The sequence below is a fragment of the Gymnodraco acuticeps genome, unplaced genomic scaffold (assembly GCF_902827175.1).
Source record: "Gymnodraco acuticeps unplaced genomic scaffold, fGymAcu1.1, whole genome shotgun sequence".
In the NCBI taxonomy this organism is placed as follows: Eukaryota; Metazoa; Chordata; class Actinopteri; order Perciformes; family Bathydraconidae; genus Gymnodraco; species Gymnodraco acuticeps.
Genome location: NW_022990512.1, coordinates 407,673 through 425,700, shown reverse-complemented (window position 1 = coordinate 425,700; position 18,028 = coordinate 407,673). Strand labels below are relative to the sequence as shown.

General features: G+C 43.8%; 1 protein-coding gene and 3 gene segments (V, D, J or C); all 4 read left to right on the top strand.

The window, feature by feature from the left end:
• The first annotated feature begins 2,332 nt into the window (after positions 1-2,332).
• Positions 2,333-2,898, top strand: LOC117553186. The segment is given in 2 exon segments: positions 2,333-2,402; positions 2,507-2,898. Coding segments are annotated over 2 exon segments (447 nt in total).
• Positions 2,899-4,340: 1,442 nt separating this feature from the next.
• LOC117553185 lies at positions 4,341-5,033 on the top strand. The segment is given in 2 exon segments: positions 4,341-4,445; positions 4,525-5,033. Coding segments are annotated over 2 exon segments (555 nt in total).
• Positions 5,034-5,041: 8 nt separating this feature from the next.
• On the top strand, positions 5,042-5,881 carry LOC117553184. The segment is given in 2 exon segments: positions 5,042-5,187; positions 5,358-5,881. Coding segments are annotated over 2 exon segments (567 nt in total).
• A 755-nt stretch (positions 5,882-6,636) lies between these two features.
• Positions 6,637-9,462, top strand: LOC117553183. The gene is made up of 5 exons (XM_034227001.1): positions 6,637-6,713; positions 6,804-7,125; positions 7,230-7,402; positions 7,520-7,861; positions 9,149-9,462. Exons 1-5 carry the CDS (start codon positions 6,659-6,661, stop codon positions 9,460-9,462), a joined length of 1,206 nt encoding a protein of 401 aa, XP_034082892.1. The 5' UTR covers positions 6,637-6,658.
• Positions 9,463-18,028: the final 8,566 nt, after the last annotated feature.

Below are 18,028 nucleotides of genomic sequence, written 5' to 3'. Positions count from 1 at the left end.
TGTAAAATGTATTTCCTGCAGTCCGCGTGGACTCGGGCCACCGTACACTCTGGTGTCAGTTACAAAACAAAGGAAATAAAGAAAGAGTAAAGATATATATATATATATATATATATAGCCTGCGAAGTCAGGCGTGGCGGAAGGCCACCGTACACTTCGGTGCCAGTTACAAAACAAAGGAAAAGAAATGAAGAGTAAAGAAAAAATATATATATAGCCTGCGAAGTCAGGCGTGGCGGAAGGCCACCGTACACTTCGGTGTCGTAGCGGAAGGCTACCGTACACTTCGGTGTCAGTTACAAAACAAAGGAAAAAGAATAAAGAGAAATATATATATATATATATAGCCTGCGAAGTCAGGCGTGGCGGAAGGCCACCGTACACTTCGGTGTCGTAGCGGAAGGCTACCGTACACTTCGGTGTCGTGGACGTTGGGCCACCGTTACAAAACGAAACCGCTCGCTCCTCGGCGTAGTCAAGCCCTGCTGGCCAGGCATGCGACCCGCAGGTCGTTTTCAGATAAGACCGGCACTGATTTCGGCAGTCAGAGTCTCAGCATGACCAGTAAGCTCCGGCAGTGATTCCGGCACAGTGTCGCTCATATACGTGTTAATCTATTATCTCTCCTCCCCAGATCACCAGTCACTCCACAAGGTAAGCAACTCAGTTCATCTCAGTATTCATACTTCACTGGTTTTGGGGATTTCATCGGAGCGGTGCTTTCCCTCCTGAATGATTATCCTGCAAACCGGGGGCCTAATCGCCAAACACCATTACATTCTCCTGTTGTACTATCATGGCAATCATTTCATTCATATGACGTGTAAACAATAAATATGTAATTCTTACATCACGTCTCTCCGGGTTGAAATGAAAGCTTTAGCGCAAGTTCAATAAGGAAGACCTAACTCGAGTCACTCACACGTCACTCTATGGCTCCCTTCCCCCCTCATTAAATATGAGGGCGTCATGCCTCAGCAGCCAATCGCTGCACATGCTAAATGCCTTAAATACCTGCTCTTCCTCCCTGTCAGTTGTCATTGCAGATGATCACACGCAACCCGCCTCCACCCCTCTCGCCTCCCGTCTCCTTCAGGACAAAGCTAAACCTTCCTCCTTCAGACTGGTCTCACCTACTCATCACCACCACCAGTGTCTAGACCCCGGGGATTTCATCGGAGCGGTGCTTTCCCTCCTGAATGATTATCCTGCAAACCGGGGGCCTAATCGCCAAACACCATTACATTCTCCTGTTGTACTATCATGGCAATCATTTCATTCATATGACGTGTAAACAATAAATATGTAATTCTTACATCACGTCTCTCCGGGTTGAACTACTGTGCTCTGAGGCCCACAGTGACAGGAAACACCAACACTCTGTACAAAAACCTCTGGAGCACAGACATCACAATACTGATCAACATCCACCAGAGGGAGTCTCTCTCTGTCAGACTTTAGGGAAACAACACAACTAATGTTCAAACAACTCAACCCCCAGCAGAGAGGCCTCCTTTATTTGATGCTTCAACACCACGTTACTTTAACTTATCTCTCACATTTATCCTAATAATGTTCAATGAGAGCATTCCACCAGGTGCCAGACTCCTGATGGACCTTCACCAACACTTCCTGTTTTTCATATTTATTCCCACAGGCCCTGAAATCTGCAGTCATCAAACCACTCTTAAAGACAAACCTAGGCGCTTCACTGATGAACATTTATAGGCCGGGTAAAATAATAAAAAAGTTCAACAACTGAAAGACTGTATTGGAACTAAATAACTGTTTTGATGTGTTCCAGTCACACAGCACTGAGACTGCTCTGATTAACGTTTTAATGACATCCACTTAAACACAGACAGTGGCAGAATCTCACTGTCAGCATTATTAGATCTCAGCGCTGCATTTGAAACTGTTGACCACAACATATTACTAGACCGACTGGAAAACTGGGTGGGACTCTGGCACTGTTTTTATTGGTCTGCATCCTACTGAAAGGACAGGAAACACTTTGTTTCTATAGGTAACTCAACATCTGAGTGGACGAATATGACCTGTGGGGTTCCTCAAGGCTCCATCATGGGGACTCTTCTCTTTAACATCTACATGCTTCCAGTAGCTTAGTTAATGGATAACAATGAAATAAGTTACCATAGCTATGCAGACGACACACACGTGATGACATGAAAACCAGGAGGAAGTGTAACTGAGAAGTGAAATACAGATCTAAGAGGAGACAGAGAGATTCAGGGAGGAGCTAAGATGTTCCTGAACTATAGAAGAGAGAGGAACTTCCATATTCACCAGAGTTCAACACAGACCATCATCATCACCTTCATTCAACATGCTGTCCCTGCAGAACTCAGCTTTTTCTCTGATGTTGTTTGCAATCTTATCAGGTTAGTTGCACTCTGGATAAAACATCAGTGTCAATGCTTTCTGAGTGTGGTTCTGCTAAAATAACTTTAATAACATTAAATAACAGAGTTCATCTTTCCCTCAGGCGTCAGCTGTGCAGATCTGACTCCAGTCAAAACAGAAGAGTTCAGTCCAGAAGGCAGCTCTGTTACTCTGTCCTACAAAGCTGGATCTAATGCTAATTATTACTTCTGGTATCAACAATATCCTGGAGAACCACCAGAGTTCCTCATCTCACACTCTGCTTCCGGCGCTGTAGGAACTAACCCAATCCCTGGACTGAAGATTACAGTGGAGTCAAACCGAATCAATTTGATCATCTCCTCTGCTGCAGTGACAGACTCTGCTGTGTACTACTGTGCTGTGAGGCCCACAGTGACAGGAAACACCAACACTCTGTACAAAAACCTCTGGAGCAAAGACATCACAATACTGATCAACATCCACCAGAGGGAGTCTCTCTCTGTCAGACTTTAGGGAAACAACACAACTAATGTTCAAACAACTCAACCCCCAGCAGAGAGGCCTCCTTTATTTGATGCTTCAACACCACGTTACTTTAACTTATCTCTCACATGTATCCTAATAATGTTCAATGAGAGCATTCCACCAGGTGCCAGACTCCTGATGGACCTTCACCAACACTTCCTGTTTTTCATATTTATTCCCACAGGCCCTGAAATCTGCAGTCATCAAACCACTCTTAAAGACAAACCTAGGCGCTTCACTGATGAAAGTTTATAGGCCGGGTAAAATAATAAAAAAGTTCAACAACTGAAAGACTGTATTGGAACTAAATAACTGTTTTGATGTGTTCCAGTCACAAAGCACTGAGACTGCTCTAATTAACGTTTTAATGACATCCACTTAAACACAGACAGTGGCAGAATCTCACTGTCAGTATTATTAGATGCAGCGCTGCATTTGAAACTGTTGACCACAACATATTACTAGACCGACTGGAAAACTGGGTGGGACTCTTGCACTGTTTTTATTGATCTGAATCCGACTGAAAGGACAGGAAACACTTTGTTTCTATAGGTAACTCAACATCTGAGTGGACGAATATGACCTGTGGGGTTCCTCAAGGCTCCATCCTGGGGACTCTTCTCTTCAACATCTACATGCTTCCAGTAGCTTAGTTAATGGATAACAATGAAATAAGTTACCATAGCTATGCAGACGACACACAAGTGATAACATGAAAACCAGGAGGAAGTGTAACTGAGAAGTGAAATACAGATCTAAGAGGAGACAGAGAGATTCAGGGAGGAGCTAAGATGTTCCTGAACTATAGAAGAGAGAGGAACTTCCATATTCACCAGAGTTCAACACAGACAATCATCACCTTCATTCAACATGCTGTCATTACACTATTATTTACATTCTCTACTGTTAGTTTCCATTCTAAGAGGTACGTAACTTTCTGCATAAACACGTTAACTTCTAATGTTGATCAAATGTGATCTATTAACTGAGTCTTTTGAATTACTCCTCTCTTCAGGGGTCAGCTGTGAAGATCTCACTGCATTACAGAGAGAAGAGTTCAGTCCAGAAGGCAGCTCTGTTACTCTGTCCTACAGATACTCCAAAACTATAACGGGTAGTGAAGATTTCTTCTGGTATCGACAATATCCAGGAAAACCACCAGAGTTTCTTCTCTACATCTCAGGAACAAGTTTTAAAAGTCTAGCAGAGTCTCTGAAATCAGACACAAAGTTCTCTTCTAAACTGTCTGCAGGGAAGAACATAGATCTGATCATCTCCTCTGCTGCAGTGACAGACTCTGCTGTGTACTTCTGTGCTCTGAGGCCCACAGTGACAGGAAACACCAACACTCTGTACAAAAACCTCTGGAGCAAAGACAACACAATACTGCCCAACATCCACCAGAGGGAGTCTCTCTCTGTTAAACTTCAGCAGAGTTTATCAGTCCTCTTTATACTCTCTGTAGCTCAGAGTTTCTCAACCTGCAGATATGATGCATCTGGTTATCTCAGTGTTGCTGGCTGCTATGAGTCTTGGTATGAACTCTTTGAAATCAGTCCAACATTGAGATGATTCTCTAACAAGTCCCTGATACTGTTTGTTGCTGTTTTACAGAATGCAGAGCCCAAAGAGACAACGTGCTGCAACCTGAAGCAGAAAAGACTGCTACTAAAGGAGAGGCAGTAACACTTGGCTGTCACTATAACACCACTTCATCAAATTACTATCTCTTCTGGTACAAACAGCACGGAGACAACAGCCCCACATTCATCCTGAGCCGCTTTAAGATCGGCACGGGGAAAACAGAGGACGAGGACAGATTCTCATCCACACTGGATTCAAGCTTAAGATCTGTTCCTCTGAAGATCCAGAAGCTTCAGCTGTCTGACTCTGCTGTGTACTACTGTGCTCTGCAGCCCACAGTGACAGGAAACACCAACACTCTGTACAAAAACCTCTGGAGCAAAGACATCACAATACTGATCAACATCCACCAGAGGGAGCCTCTCTCTGTTCACCTTCAGCAGGGTGTGATGATTCAGTCTAGATTAGATTCTCTAAGACTCACAGCTGTGATGAAGAGCTCCAGAAACTCATTGGACATCCGAGTCTCCTCCTGCTGACTGCAGAGCTTCATGACTGACACCTCTCTGATTCCAGCTGTGAACATCAGACCAAACACAACTCACTAAACGTTTCCATACTGAACAACCACAGCTTTCCCCTCTGTGAACATGGAGAAACTGGCTGCAATTCTGCTCTGTTCAGCTCTCATAGGTACGTATGTTTCTGACAGGAGAAGGGGAACTATGAAGACTTTTTCAAAGCATTACACATCCAGTTTGGATTTTGGATTAACGCTTTACAGCAAAGTTGTTTTTTCATGAAGGAATTGATGGGTTTGTGACTTTGGAGCTGTAATGATAGCATGATGTTTTCCTCTCTAGGTAACAGCTTGGAAGATGCTATTACTGCCATCAGTGCTGAAGTGTGTTCCTCAGAGGGCCGTAGTGTTACTCTGTCCTGTACATATTCAGTTCAAGCTGAGAATCTCCAGTGGTACAGACAGGATCCTGGATCAGCTCCTCAGTTCCTCCTCCTGATCACTGACACAACACAGCCTTACGTGGTGGAAGCAGAACCTCCAATCCCTGGACTGAAAGCCACACTGAACAAGGAGAAAAAACAAGTGGATCTGCAGATCTCCTCTGCTGCAGTGACAGACTCTGCTGTGTACTACTGTGCTGTGAAGCCCACAGTGACAGGAAACACCAACACTCTGTACAAAAACCTCTGGAGCAAAGACAACACAATACTGCACAGCATCCACCAGAGGGAGTCTCTCTCTCTGACAGACTTTAGGGAAACAACACAACTAATGTTCAAACAACTCAACCCCCAGCAGAGAGGCCTCCTTTATTTGATGCTTCAACACCACGTTACTTTAATTTATCTCTCACATGTATCCTAATAATGTTCAATGAGAGCATTCCACCAGGTGCCAGACTCCTGATGGACCTTCACCAACACTTCCTGTTTTTCATATTTATTCCCACAGGCCCTGAAAACTGCAGTCATCAAACCACTCTTAAAGAACAACCTAGGCGCTTCACTGATGAACATTTATAGGCCGGGTAAAATAATAAAAAAGTTCAACAACTGAAAGACTGTATTGGAACTAAATAACTGTTTTGATGTGTCCCAGTCACACAGCACTGAGACTGCTCTAATTAACGTTTTAATGACATCCACTTAAACACAGACAGTGGCAGAATCTCACTGTCAGTATTATTAGATCTCAGCGCTGCATTTGAAACTGTTGACCACAACATATTACTAGACCGACTGGAAAACTGGGTGGGACTCTGGCACTGTTTTTATTGGTCTGAATCCTACTGAAAGGACAGGAAACACTTTGTTTCTATCGGTAACTAAAAATCTGAGTGGACGAATATGACCTGTGGGGTTCCTCAAGGCTCCATCCTGGGGACTATTCTCTTTAACATCTACATGCTTCCACTAGCTTAGTTAATGGATAACAATGAAATAAGTTACCATAGCTATGCAGACGACACACACGTGATGACATGATATCCAGGAGGAAGTGTAACTGAGAAGTGAAATACAGATCTAAGAGGAGACAGAGAGATTCAGGGAGGAGCTAAGATGTTCCTGAACTATAGAAGAGAGAGGAACTTCCATATTCACCAGAGTTCAACACAGACCATCATCATCACCTTCATTCAACATGCTGTCATTACACTATTATTTACATTCTCTACTGTTAGTTTCCATTCTAAGAGGTACGTAACTTTCTGCATAAACACGTTAACTTCTAATGTTGATCAAATGTGATCTATTAACTGAGTCTTTTGAATTACTCCTCTCTTCAGGGGTCAGCTGTGAAGATCTCACTGCATTACAGAGAGAAGAGTTCAGTCCAGAAGAGAGCTCTGTTACTCTGTCCTACAGATACTCCAAACAAGCAGCTGGTGGTGATCAGTTTGACTGGTATCGACAATATCCAGGAAAACCACCAGAGTTCATCATCTCTCATTTAGGAAATGGAAACATTATGAATAATCTGATCCCAGGACTGAAGATTAAAGTGCAGTCAACCCAAATCAATATGAGCCTCTCCTCTGCTGCAGTGACAGACTCTGCTGTGTTCTACTGTGCTGTGAGGCCCACAGTGACAGGAAACACCAACACTCTGTACAAAAACACCAGCTGACACACTGACAAGCTGCTGGAAGCCTTTTCTCCACACTGTTGTACCGAGCTGTTCACCTCCACTAGAGGGCCACATGATCAAGTAGGCGGTGCACGTCTTCTGCACTGTGTTCAACCATCCAGTCAATAATAAGTGCTGCTGTGAAGAGAACCATCCTCACACTGAATGCTGAACATCAGCTACTTCCTGCTGCTGATTTAAACCTTGTTGTAGAGATGGAACATTGGCTGTGGATTATTCTTGCTGCTCTCTCCTTTGGTAAGATAGAAACTACAACATGTTTCTAGGTAACTGTTTAAAGCTACTGATTGTTCTCCTTTAATCCTTCATCTGTATTGATTCATCTCTTCCTCTGCATGGTCTCTTCTTCCCCAGAGTGTAAAGGACAAGACACAGTGACCCAGACAACAGGAGAAGTCAGCGCTACTGAAGGAGACACAGTTACACTTGGCTGCACATTTAAGACATCTAATACAGCCTATCTGTTCTGGTACAAACAAGAAGTCAATGGTTACCCAAAGTACATGTTGATGCGTTACTTAGATGTTGGAGTTAATGCTGCAGAGTTCCAGAAAGACAGATTTGATGCTACACTCAACAAGGCATCAGTTGCTCTGCAGATCTCCTCTGCTGCAGTGACAGACTCTGCTGTGTACTACTGTGCTCTGAGGCCCACAGTGACAGGAAACACCAACACTCTGTACAAAAACCTCTGGAGCAAAGACAACACAATACTGCTCAACATCCACCAGAGGGAGTCTCTCTCTGTCAAACATCAATAGTTTTTGATTAATAAGTAATGTAGTTTACTTGCTTGATAGTTTGAGCTATATGTACAATTGTTCACTACCATACAAACACATGCACTGCCTTTGATTAACATCTGCAAGTTAAAATGTTTAACTCAATCAGTGAATCTGGCCTTTTTTCGCAGCTTGAAATACAAGTACTGTCTCCATAAACTTAAAATAAGTGTTTATATTTTTATGTCAGTCTGTGACTCAATGTGATGTACCACAGGGTTCAATCCTAGGTCCTCTCACTTTCTCATTGGTTTCAGTTCATCTCCAAGCACAATGTGATTGAAGGTTCTATTGGAACAACAGCTTGTGTTGTGGTGTTCAAGACCTTTTAAATGTTGGGTATGAAGTACAATTCTTCTTATATTAAGATCATTTTAAACAGATTTCTCTCTAGATGAAACACCTCTCACTAATCTGACTTCACGTTAACGTCTGTCATTGTTACGTTTTTATTTACTGACTGATCAAACACTTTAAATCACCTCTCTCAATAAACTGGTACACATCACACACTCAAGTTTTGATTGCTTTTGTTCTTACCTTTATAAAACAAGTTACTCTGGTGGTCTGTGATTAATCGTGGTGTACCACAGGGATAAATCATAGGTCCTCTCATGTTCTATTTACAGACTGCCTTTGGATCTGTCACCCAGGAGGAAGCGTAACTGAGAGAAGTGAAATACAGATCTAAGAGGAGACAGAGAGATTCAGGGAGGAGCTAAGATGTTCCTGAACTATAGAAGAGAGAGTAACTTCCATATTCACCAGAGTTCAACACAGACCATCATCATCACCTTCGTTCAACATGCTGTCATTACACTATTATTTACATTCCCTACTGTTAGTTTCCATTCTAAGAGGTACGTAACTTTCTGCATAAACACGTTAACTTCTAATGTTGATCAAATGTGATCTATTAACTGAGTCTTTTGAATGACTCCTCTCTTCAGGGGTCAGCTGTGAAGATCTCACTGCATTACAGAGAGAAGAGTTCAGTCCAGAAGAGAGCTCTGTTACTCTGTCCTACAGATACTCCAAGGTTGCTGAATTGGATGATTATTTCTTCTGGTATCGACAATATCCAGGAAATCCACCAGAGTTCCTCATCTTTCACTTGGGAACACAAAATACAACCAACTCTCGACTGTCCGTTAAACCGAATGAGGATAAAACCCAGATCTGAGCATCTCCTCTGCTGCAGTGACAGACTCGGCTGTGTACTACTGTGCTGTGAGGCCCACAGTGACAGGAAACACCAACACTCTGTACAAACACCTCTGCAGCTTCTCCCTGAACATCCACACACTTCAGATCCCGCCTTTTTCTGAACAACATCGCCATCAAGTGGACACCTCGAAGAGTACATCTTCTCCTCTCAAAGTGACACACATCCAACCTCTGAGGGAGACTCCAAAGATGAAGAGCAGTCGGTCCGGCCTGTGCGTCCACCGGCTCCTGAATGTGGATGAACTGGTTAAACTGGTCCTGACTAACATACGATTCACTGCAGTGTGAGGTGGAACAGTTCATGGTGAAGAACTAGCGTTAGATTGTTGCAGTGGTGTAATGTAACTAAGTACATTTACTCATACTGTACGGAAGTGTGATGCCCCTGTGGGTCCATCAGTAGAGAGGGTGTGGCTGTTCTGTCTGTGCTGCGTTGGCTCCAGTGATTGCATCGATTGCAGTAACTCAGGGCACCTGGGTCTGGTGTCCTGCAGCTATTGAAAGCCTCTCTGCTCCTCTCTGTGCTCTCTCTGCTTTCTCCTGCAGGCACCCGGCTCTGATGAGTATACACCGTACTTGATTTGAACTGTTTGTGCAAATAAACACCTTTTTCTACCCGTTGACATGTTGTGTCTCCTTTTTGTTGTGGCCTTTTGAGCCAGGTGGTAACAGGAAGTAAAACATTGAGGTAATTCTACTTTTTTACTAATTCATACTTTGACTTCATTACATTGTGTAGGCAAGTGTTGTAGTTTTTACTTCACTATGTGTATTTTTACAGATTGACTGACATAGCAGATTTAGGATATTAATACACAATATAAATCGACACACATTATATTATAGATGAAGCTACCCAGTACTCTATAAAGTCATTCAAATAAACCCCACCTTTACCCCCATCAATCATTTTAACAACTGAAAATACCTGGTGCTTAAAATGGCCACTTTGCATAACGCATACTTTTTCCGTAAAGTATTTTTTTTATGCTAATACTGTTTGACTCTTATTGAGGTTACATTTGAATGCAGGAATTTGACTTTGTTTACACTGCAGTATTACTACTTTTACTGAAGTAAATGATGAGAGTACTTCTTCCCCCTCTGGATTGCTGACTCATTATATGCTTTGCTCCACAGCTTCTTCCTGACGGACACCAGCTCCTCCTCTTCAAAGTTTCCAGTCCATTAGACAGACTCTTATTATCTTGCAGATATCATGTATCATGTATATCCATACAGATTGAGGTATAATCAATACTATTTCTGAAAAATCAATGGAGAATTGTGAAAGGATAGAGCAACCTGACAAATCCAAACACCTCACCACATCATCACATGTATTCCAATAGTACTCCCTTCATGCTGTTCATGAGTCAAATGATACAACAAATGCCCGATTTCATGTGGGCTCGAAAGCCTGAGGAGGAAATCATGGTTTCAAAGAGTCAGCTGATAACCAGCTTTGTAGTTCCTGTTATATCTGATCAGGAGCTTTAGTTTTTCCTGATAGGCCTCCATTAGACTCTTTGTTTATTCCCCTATCAACATCTCTATGGAGCTAACCAATCAGAGCAGACTGGGCTCTGGTTTCAGACAGAGGGTGATAAGAGGTGCTGCAGCACAGGCAGTATGAACATCTACAAATTCTGACATTTTTCTGAATATCTCAAAATGTTTACTTTTTCTAAATCAGATTTTTCTTCTCAAAAGAAACCCCGATATTGTGAGTTTTTTTCCTGAATATCTCAACTTTTGACTTTACGGGGAAATATCAACAGTTTGAGTTTTTTTAAAAAGGAAAGATTTCTGAAGAAATCATAAAAAAGACATTTTTGACTTTATTTATCCTGAAAATATCGATGACTTTCTTTTTCTGAACATAACCGAATTTTGCCCTTTCCCCTGATAATGTATGCATCTGGAAAGAGAGGGTATCCCAAACGTGCCTAAATCCTCCACCACACACACATTTAACAATACTCAATAAATCAGTCAAAGATCACACCGAGGCTCTGGAGTCAGCAGCAGGTCTGAGAGAGAGAAGGCTTCCTGGAGCTCCTCCTTTAATGACTGGCTCTGGCTGCTGATAGGCCAGCTGAGGGTGAGGGGATCCAATCAGCCGCCAGTCTGAGGTGCTCAGGCAGGTTCTGATCAGCTGCTGATTACCTGCAGGGAAACACAGGGGAAAAGAGAGAATAGCAGGAGGACAAACAACAGCTCGCCTGCTGGCACCACGTAACACTGAGACAGAGTCATTCATAGAGTTCACATCTTCTGGTTCAGTGTAGAGTTGGTTAAGACCTGAAAAGGTGAACATGTCCATCAAGTCTTAAAGAGTCCTTGTTCCTCTCTCTGTGGTGTTCCCTCTCCTGTAGTGTCTTCTATTCTTTCACACACACATACGGGTATTGGGCCGTGCGCGACACCGTACTTCCGGTATCCACCGTTTTACGCGAGGTGCAAGCAGCCGTACACCGTCTAGCAGTGACGTGCGGTGAGGTTCATGGCTGGTGAGGCACTGACTCTTTGAGAGACTCTCTTGACCTCTTTCAGAGTCAGATTTACAAATATTATATTCTGACCTTAATCGAAATATTCTGTTATTTTCAAAAGCTTTTTTGGTCTGATGTTTCGATTCATTTTAAACAGACCGTTCAACAAAAGGATACCCAACATCTAAATATTGGATTGTTCTTTCTTAGTAAGATCCCATTTTCATTACTAATGTGGTCTTACCTTGACTTGAAGATGAAGTCCATGCTTTCCTTCTGGACAAGGACAACAATCTCTATTACTTTTTTGTAAAAGTCCTCCTTATCTTCCTCTAGTTTCAAAAGTCTAGTTTGTTGTTTGCGTCTGGTCTACCGTCTCTGCGTAGAATAACAGTAGCAACAAGGACCTGTGGGCTCACGTGCGCCCCCTTCAGTGCGGCAGAGGTTATGGCTGCCTCCCCTGGTGCATTTTTCATTGCCGTTGTACGATGAGACCAGCGAGCCTAAATATCATATATACGTGAAATAAGTTATTTAGAGACTATGGATGGCGAGGATAAATGTAATAAAGGGATCTACAAACATTACATTGGTGACCTACAGTGAGATGGTGCAGGCATGCGCTTAGGGCCCGCTTTCCAGACAGTTTCTGTGGGGTGACGCATTCTGAGGTGAGGCAGAGCTCATCTGTGCCTCACCTCACCCCACAGTAACTGGCTGCAGCGCGCTCACAAAATAAGTGCCCGCGCTACATTAGTGCCCGCGCTCCAGCCAGTTACTGTGGGCTTACGTGAGGCAGAGCTCGTCCCTGCCTCACTCCTCATCGCTACCCGTAGTTGTAGCGGAGCTCGGCAAATTTGCTGATTTTGACTATAAGAAGCGATTGGAATCAAACATAAATCACATTTACAACACAGATCAGTGGAGACATTTTATTATTATTACTATTTAGTTTTTCTTTAGTTGTTTTTCCGTTACATTGTAGTATGGCCAGTCTATGAGTATGACAGGTGAGGCTCTGCCTCCCCTGCCTCCCCTGACTGCACGTCGCTGCCGTCTAGGTATTGCTTTGCTTCCTGTACTGAATATCATAGTCTATTGCCTTAATCAATATCTCGTCAACTCTAAAATACCACATATATGCAATGGCATGATAATATTATTGTGACAAGTGGGGTATTCACCTGGTGTTTCCAGAAAATAGACGTAGATGCAGCCAAAATCGACGAAGGCCACTGTCGTTTTTCCATACATCTGCAGGCAGTCTGTAACAACCCACACAGCTCTAGTGTACGCTGGTAACGACCTAGAGCACACCCCTCAAGTCCAGAGATGTAATCCGAAGACATGCAGCGATTACTTCGGTCCTTAATTCAGAAAAAAAACCTAGTGCGCTCTGCCTGGCTACGTTAGCTAGCTGTTTATATTTGCACTTCCAGGATAGTTGCACCTCCATGAAAATGGCGTATTTATATATATATATATATATATATATATATGGCGCGTGTTGCATTGTGGGTAGCTCGTGACGTCACTGTGTGTGAAAGAATAGGTGCTGTCAATGTTGTCATGGCCTGGCAGAAAGGACACGATGTAAAGAAAGATAAGTACTTGTGGGCAGGGTATGGCTGGGGTAGGCTACAGCCATACCAAGAGATGGCTTAGCCCTACTTTAGCCTGACCATGAACAAGTATGTTAAAGTAAGCATGTTGAGAACACGGATTGCGAAAATCTACCGGTCGTGTCCACAACACACAAACTGATCCTGCTGTAACAACAAGTGCACGTTACTGACGCAATATGGTTGAGACCATTCGGGCTTATGCTAGAGGGGTGCAAGGAATAGTCTAAGTAGTGGGGGTGTTTTATACACTAAATATGGAGTCAGATTTGGGTCAATATTCTCGCGCGTAAAACAAGCTACTCACGAGCGGAAAATGTGCTTTTACACGCGCATAAAATGACCCTCGCGCGCAGATTAAACCCCCTGCGAGCGGCTCTGCGCTCGCGAGCGGCTCTGCGCCCGCGAGCGGCTCTGCGCCCGCGAGCGGCTCTGCGCCCGCGAGCGGCTCTGCGCTCGCTCGCGAGAGAGACAGCCCTCTTGCTTGCTCGCGGGAGTGTCAGCCTCGCGGAGTCTGTCTACGCGTGCGTGAAAAGTTTCTGGCACTTTGGGGCGGAGCCACTGGACTTTGATTGACAGCTGCCAGGAAACCCGGGGTTGCCAGGTTTGATAAATGCCTGAACTACCAAGAGCCGACCAGTGACGGCAGCAAAATCTAGGTGCGTACAGCAGACAGTAGCTAGCAGTTTTCGACGGACACAGCCCACTGAAAAATATATTGTTTTATATCAAATTAATGTATATTACATTACATTACATTGCATTTAGCTGACGCTTGTATCCAAAGCGACTTACAATAAGTACATTCGACCAGGAAGACACAACCTTGAAGAAAACAGAATCATATATATATATATATATATATTAGCTGTACACTTTACGAATATAATAGTTTTTTATGGACAACTTTACCATTCAATCTCGTCCAACTGATTTTGCTGCCGTCACTCCTCGGCTCTTGGCAGTTCAGGCATTTATCAAACCTGGCAACCCCGGGTTTCCTGGCAGCTGTCAATCAAAGTCCAGTGGCTCCGCCCCAAAGTGCCAGAAACTTTTCACGCGCGCGTAGACAGACTCTGCGAGGCTGACACTCCCGCGAGCAAGCAAGAGGGCTGTCTCTCGCGGGGGTTTAATCTGCGCGCGAGGGTCATTTTATGCGCGTGTAAAAGCACATTTTCCGCTCGTGAGTAGCTTGTTTTACGCGCGAGAATATTGACCCAAATCTGACTCCATACTAAAGGTGTGAAAATTCTCTCGCGTTATAATATCAGCGTGGCCGCGGTCAGATCAAAATGCCTCCAAATGCAATTTGAATAGACCTACAGCCAATCAGAGCAACGAAACGTTGGGTCTGCTGCGTCATGCATTACTGATACGTCGATACAACACGTTCAGTGAAAAGTCCCCAAACTCGCGCCGAGTAAATTGCAGACAGACAGCAGAACTTCTAGGATTAATTGTATATTTCGGATGGATAGATTTGTTCTTAAACGCCCTCGCATTGAGGTACAAGTCGAACAGGTGCCAGAGTCACACGACCCACCTGAAGAGTGAATAGTGAGTTTTGAATATATTTTGTAATAATGGGTCATTTGAAAAAGTGTTTTGTATGACAATAGAGACACAGGCCACCTGTTGTGTGCTGTGTCTGTCTCTCTCTGTTTACCTGTGTCTCCCTCTCTCCCTCTCTCTCCCTTTCTCTCTCCCTCTCCGTGTCAATTCTATATGCCAACTTTTCTTGTTTCTGCCGCTGCGCATGTTGTAACAACGTGGAATTAGCAGAATAGGCTATTGTATTGTTTAACTCACACCTGTTGCTCTCGATGTAATTTAGCTGATAAAAGGAGACTAATAAAAGCTAAGAAAAGCCTCACGCTTGGCGTTTCACTGTCAAGGGGTGCGATATAGCGTGTATGTAATTACATTACAAATACTGACTTGAGCCCCACCACTGTATGGGTTAGCCCTACCATAGATTACCCAACAAAAATAGTCTGGCGCCGCCACTGCTTGTGGGTTATCTGTCGCTACTTTTTTCAAGGTTAATCATCGATACAATTTAATTGATGCAGATACTGGAGTCCAGACGCAGAATATCCAACACTTGTGGGGATCAACAAGCGTCACAGAGGAACTGCCCGACACCAGGGACGTGCACAGACATTTGGAGGGGCTATTGCTCTAAACTGGAAATAGGGCCCCCCCCCTCCCGAAAAAAAACACAAGACCTTTTGAAAATTCTAACATAAACTCATAAAATAAAAACACAACACTGTCATTGCAAGTGACACTCAGTTGACTTTTATGTCCAACTGCTAAATTCGTTATTCAGGCACATTTTTTGTTGCGGTCCATATCTCATTAAAATATCTAATGTTAGTAACTATTAAAGAAACAATGGGGACAATTCTGTTTTAATGTAGTTTTACCGTTGTTACTGCTGTGCAGACATAGGCTACTGATAACATAGGGCTTCTATAATTAGGCTACCTTAAATAAACTCACTAATTAATTAAACCAGTACGCATTATTCTTATCATTCTTTATGAGCGTAGTAACAGTAAGGTATCTAATTACTTATTTATTTAGAATTCCATAATTTAATAACAGAGATGATCAAGCTAAAGTGGAGACATGGCAGAAGTCCTACAATAAAGCGGGACAGTGAAGTGTTCTCCGTGAGAGGGCGATCAAGAAAAGAGAGCGAGGGTGAGGGAGTTCACGGAGCAGAGTAAAAGACACAGAAAGACAGAAGCACAACAACAAGTATATTTAGGTGTTTTTTTTTTAAGTAACCGACGGTGTCAAGAGGAAGTAAAGTCCCCTGGTTTGTCCCCTATACTCTAACGGGAAGGAGCCAGGGCAGGCGTTTGGTGTGATCACCATAGCCATATGAGGTTGGACTCGGAGGGCTGTCCTTTGCTTCCAGCTGTCAGATTGTAAACAAAGTCACGTGACTGGGGGCAGATGACAGCGCGGACAAAGTGTGTTTCCCGCAGCGAGACGCTACAATACTAATTGTGGGCTTATCGTGTTGATTCGGCCACAATAGAAAACAAAAAAAACTCTTGCTCTCTCCAGAGGGGCAGGTCAGGCAAAAATGGCAAAAGGGCCGTTGCCCGGGCAACATTAGCCCGTACCTGTGCACGTCCCTGCCCGACACCATCTTAAAGGTGGGGTAGGTAAGTTTCAGAAACCGGCTCGAGTGCACTAAAATGTGAAAATACACAGCCGAAAAGAATCCGCCCCTTCCTTCAGACTTCCTTACAGAGCACCTCCTCCAACACACATGAACGCGCACATGACGTCTGCAGACTGGTGAAAGTGGCCGCCTGGCGAGTCATTGAAGTACTGCTGCAATGCACGCCCAATGAGGGCACGAGATACATTTGTGCGTGCACGAGATGGAAGGCTGACAGACAGGGCGGCAATCCAATCCGTTTAGCCGGCCCGGCTAAACTGATTAGTTGTACTTTTTACAGCGCCACGGCTTCAAAGCACTTCAGATATTCATTGCTATCGGGATGTTAAGAGCATTCCATGGAATATAACAAAAAGTGTATCTCGAGCCGGTTTCTCAAACTTACCTACCCCACCTTTAAGGTGCACACACCAAGCCGATTTTTGGCGTTGATAGATGTCGATAGATGTCGGGACGTCGATGAGCGTCGTGTTGCCCTACTCAGATTGATGTGTCTTGGTGTGTCCCGCAATGTCGTGTCTTTGCGGCCGATTCAACACCTTCCGCCGCCGATTCGACATGTTGAATCGGGAGGCTGTCGTCCACAGAAATCACTCTGATTGGCTGTTCAGCTAGCGACACAACAGTCGGGTCCGTCGGGACGTGTTCTTTGATGTTCTTTGGTGTTCTTTGGTGTTCTTTGGTGTGTAAGGTTTGGTGTATACTTTAAAGGTCCCTATGATACTGTTTCTCATCAATATATCACAGGTCTCAGATATATCCAGAGCCTGTCTCTGATTGGCTGAAACACCAAACAGATCATTGCAGCATTACCCATAATCCCCTCTGTTTCAGCCCTGTATCCAAAGTGCTGATTCTGTTACTTCAGATGAAAATAAGGAGCCCCTCCCCACGCCCCTCTGAGAGAGATCTGGTTACAAAGAACTCAATGGAGCTCTAGAGGAGATTCAGGTGATAAGGGGGGGGGGGGGGGGGGTTACCCTGGTTGCTGATTGGCTAATGGTTACACAAGACAACACACCGTTATGACATCATAAAGTGGCCAAAATCTGATCAACTCATTTTCAGACAGGTTTTTATAGAAATGGATCAAAAAGAGAGAGAATCTTTGTTCCTGAACCTGTCAGTCTCTTTCCACAGAGGGGACACATGTTGATGTAGAAGAGACATGAAGAAGAGGGGACACATGTTGATGTAGAAGAGACATGAAGAAGAGGGGACACATGTTGATGTAGAAGAGACATGAAGGAGGGGACACATGTTGATGTAGAAGAGACATGAAGAAGAGGGGACACATGTTGATGTAGAAGAGACATGAAGAAGAGGGGACACATGTTGATGTAGAAGAGACATGAAGAAGAGGGGACACATGCTTGATGTAGAAGAGACATGAAGAGAGGGCACATGTTGATGTAGAAGAGACATGAAGAAGAGGGGACACATGTTGATGTAGAAGAGACATGAAGAAGAGGGGACACATGTTGATGTAGAAGAGACATGAAGAAGAGGGGACACGTGATGAGAAGAGACATGGA

Coding starts and splice junctions, on each gene's coding strand:
- LOC117553183 (XM_034227001.1), top strand. CDS start 6,659: ATGCTGTCATTACACTATTATTTACATTCTCTACTGTTAGTTTCCATT. Junction 6,714..6,803: donor GTTAGTTTCCATTCTAAGAG/GTACGTAACTTT, acceptor TCCTCTCTTCAG/GGGTCAGCTGTGAAGATCTC. Junction 7,403..7,519: donor TCTTGCTGCTCTCTCCTTTG/GTAAGATAGAAA, acceptor CTTCTTCCCCAG/AGTGTAAAGGACAAGACACA.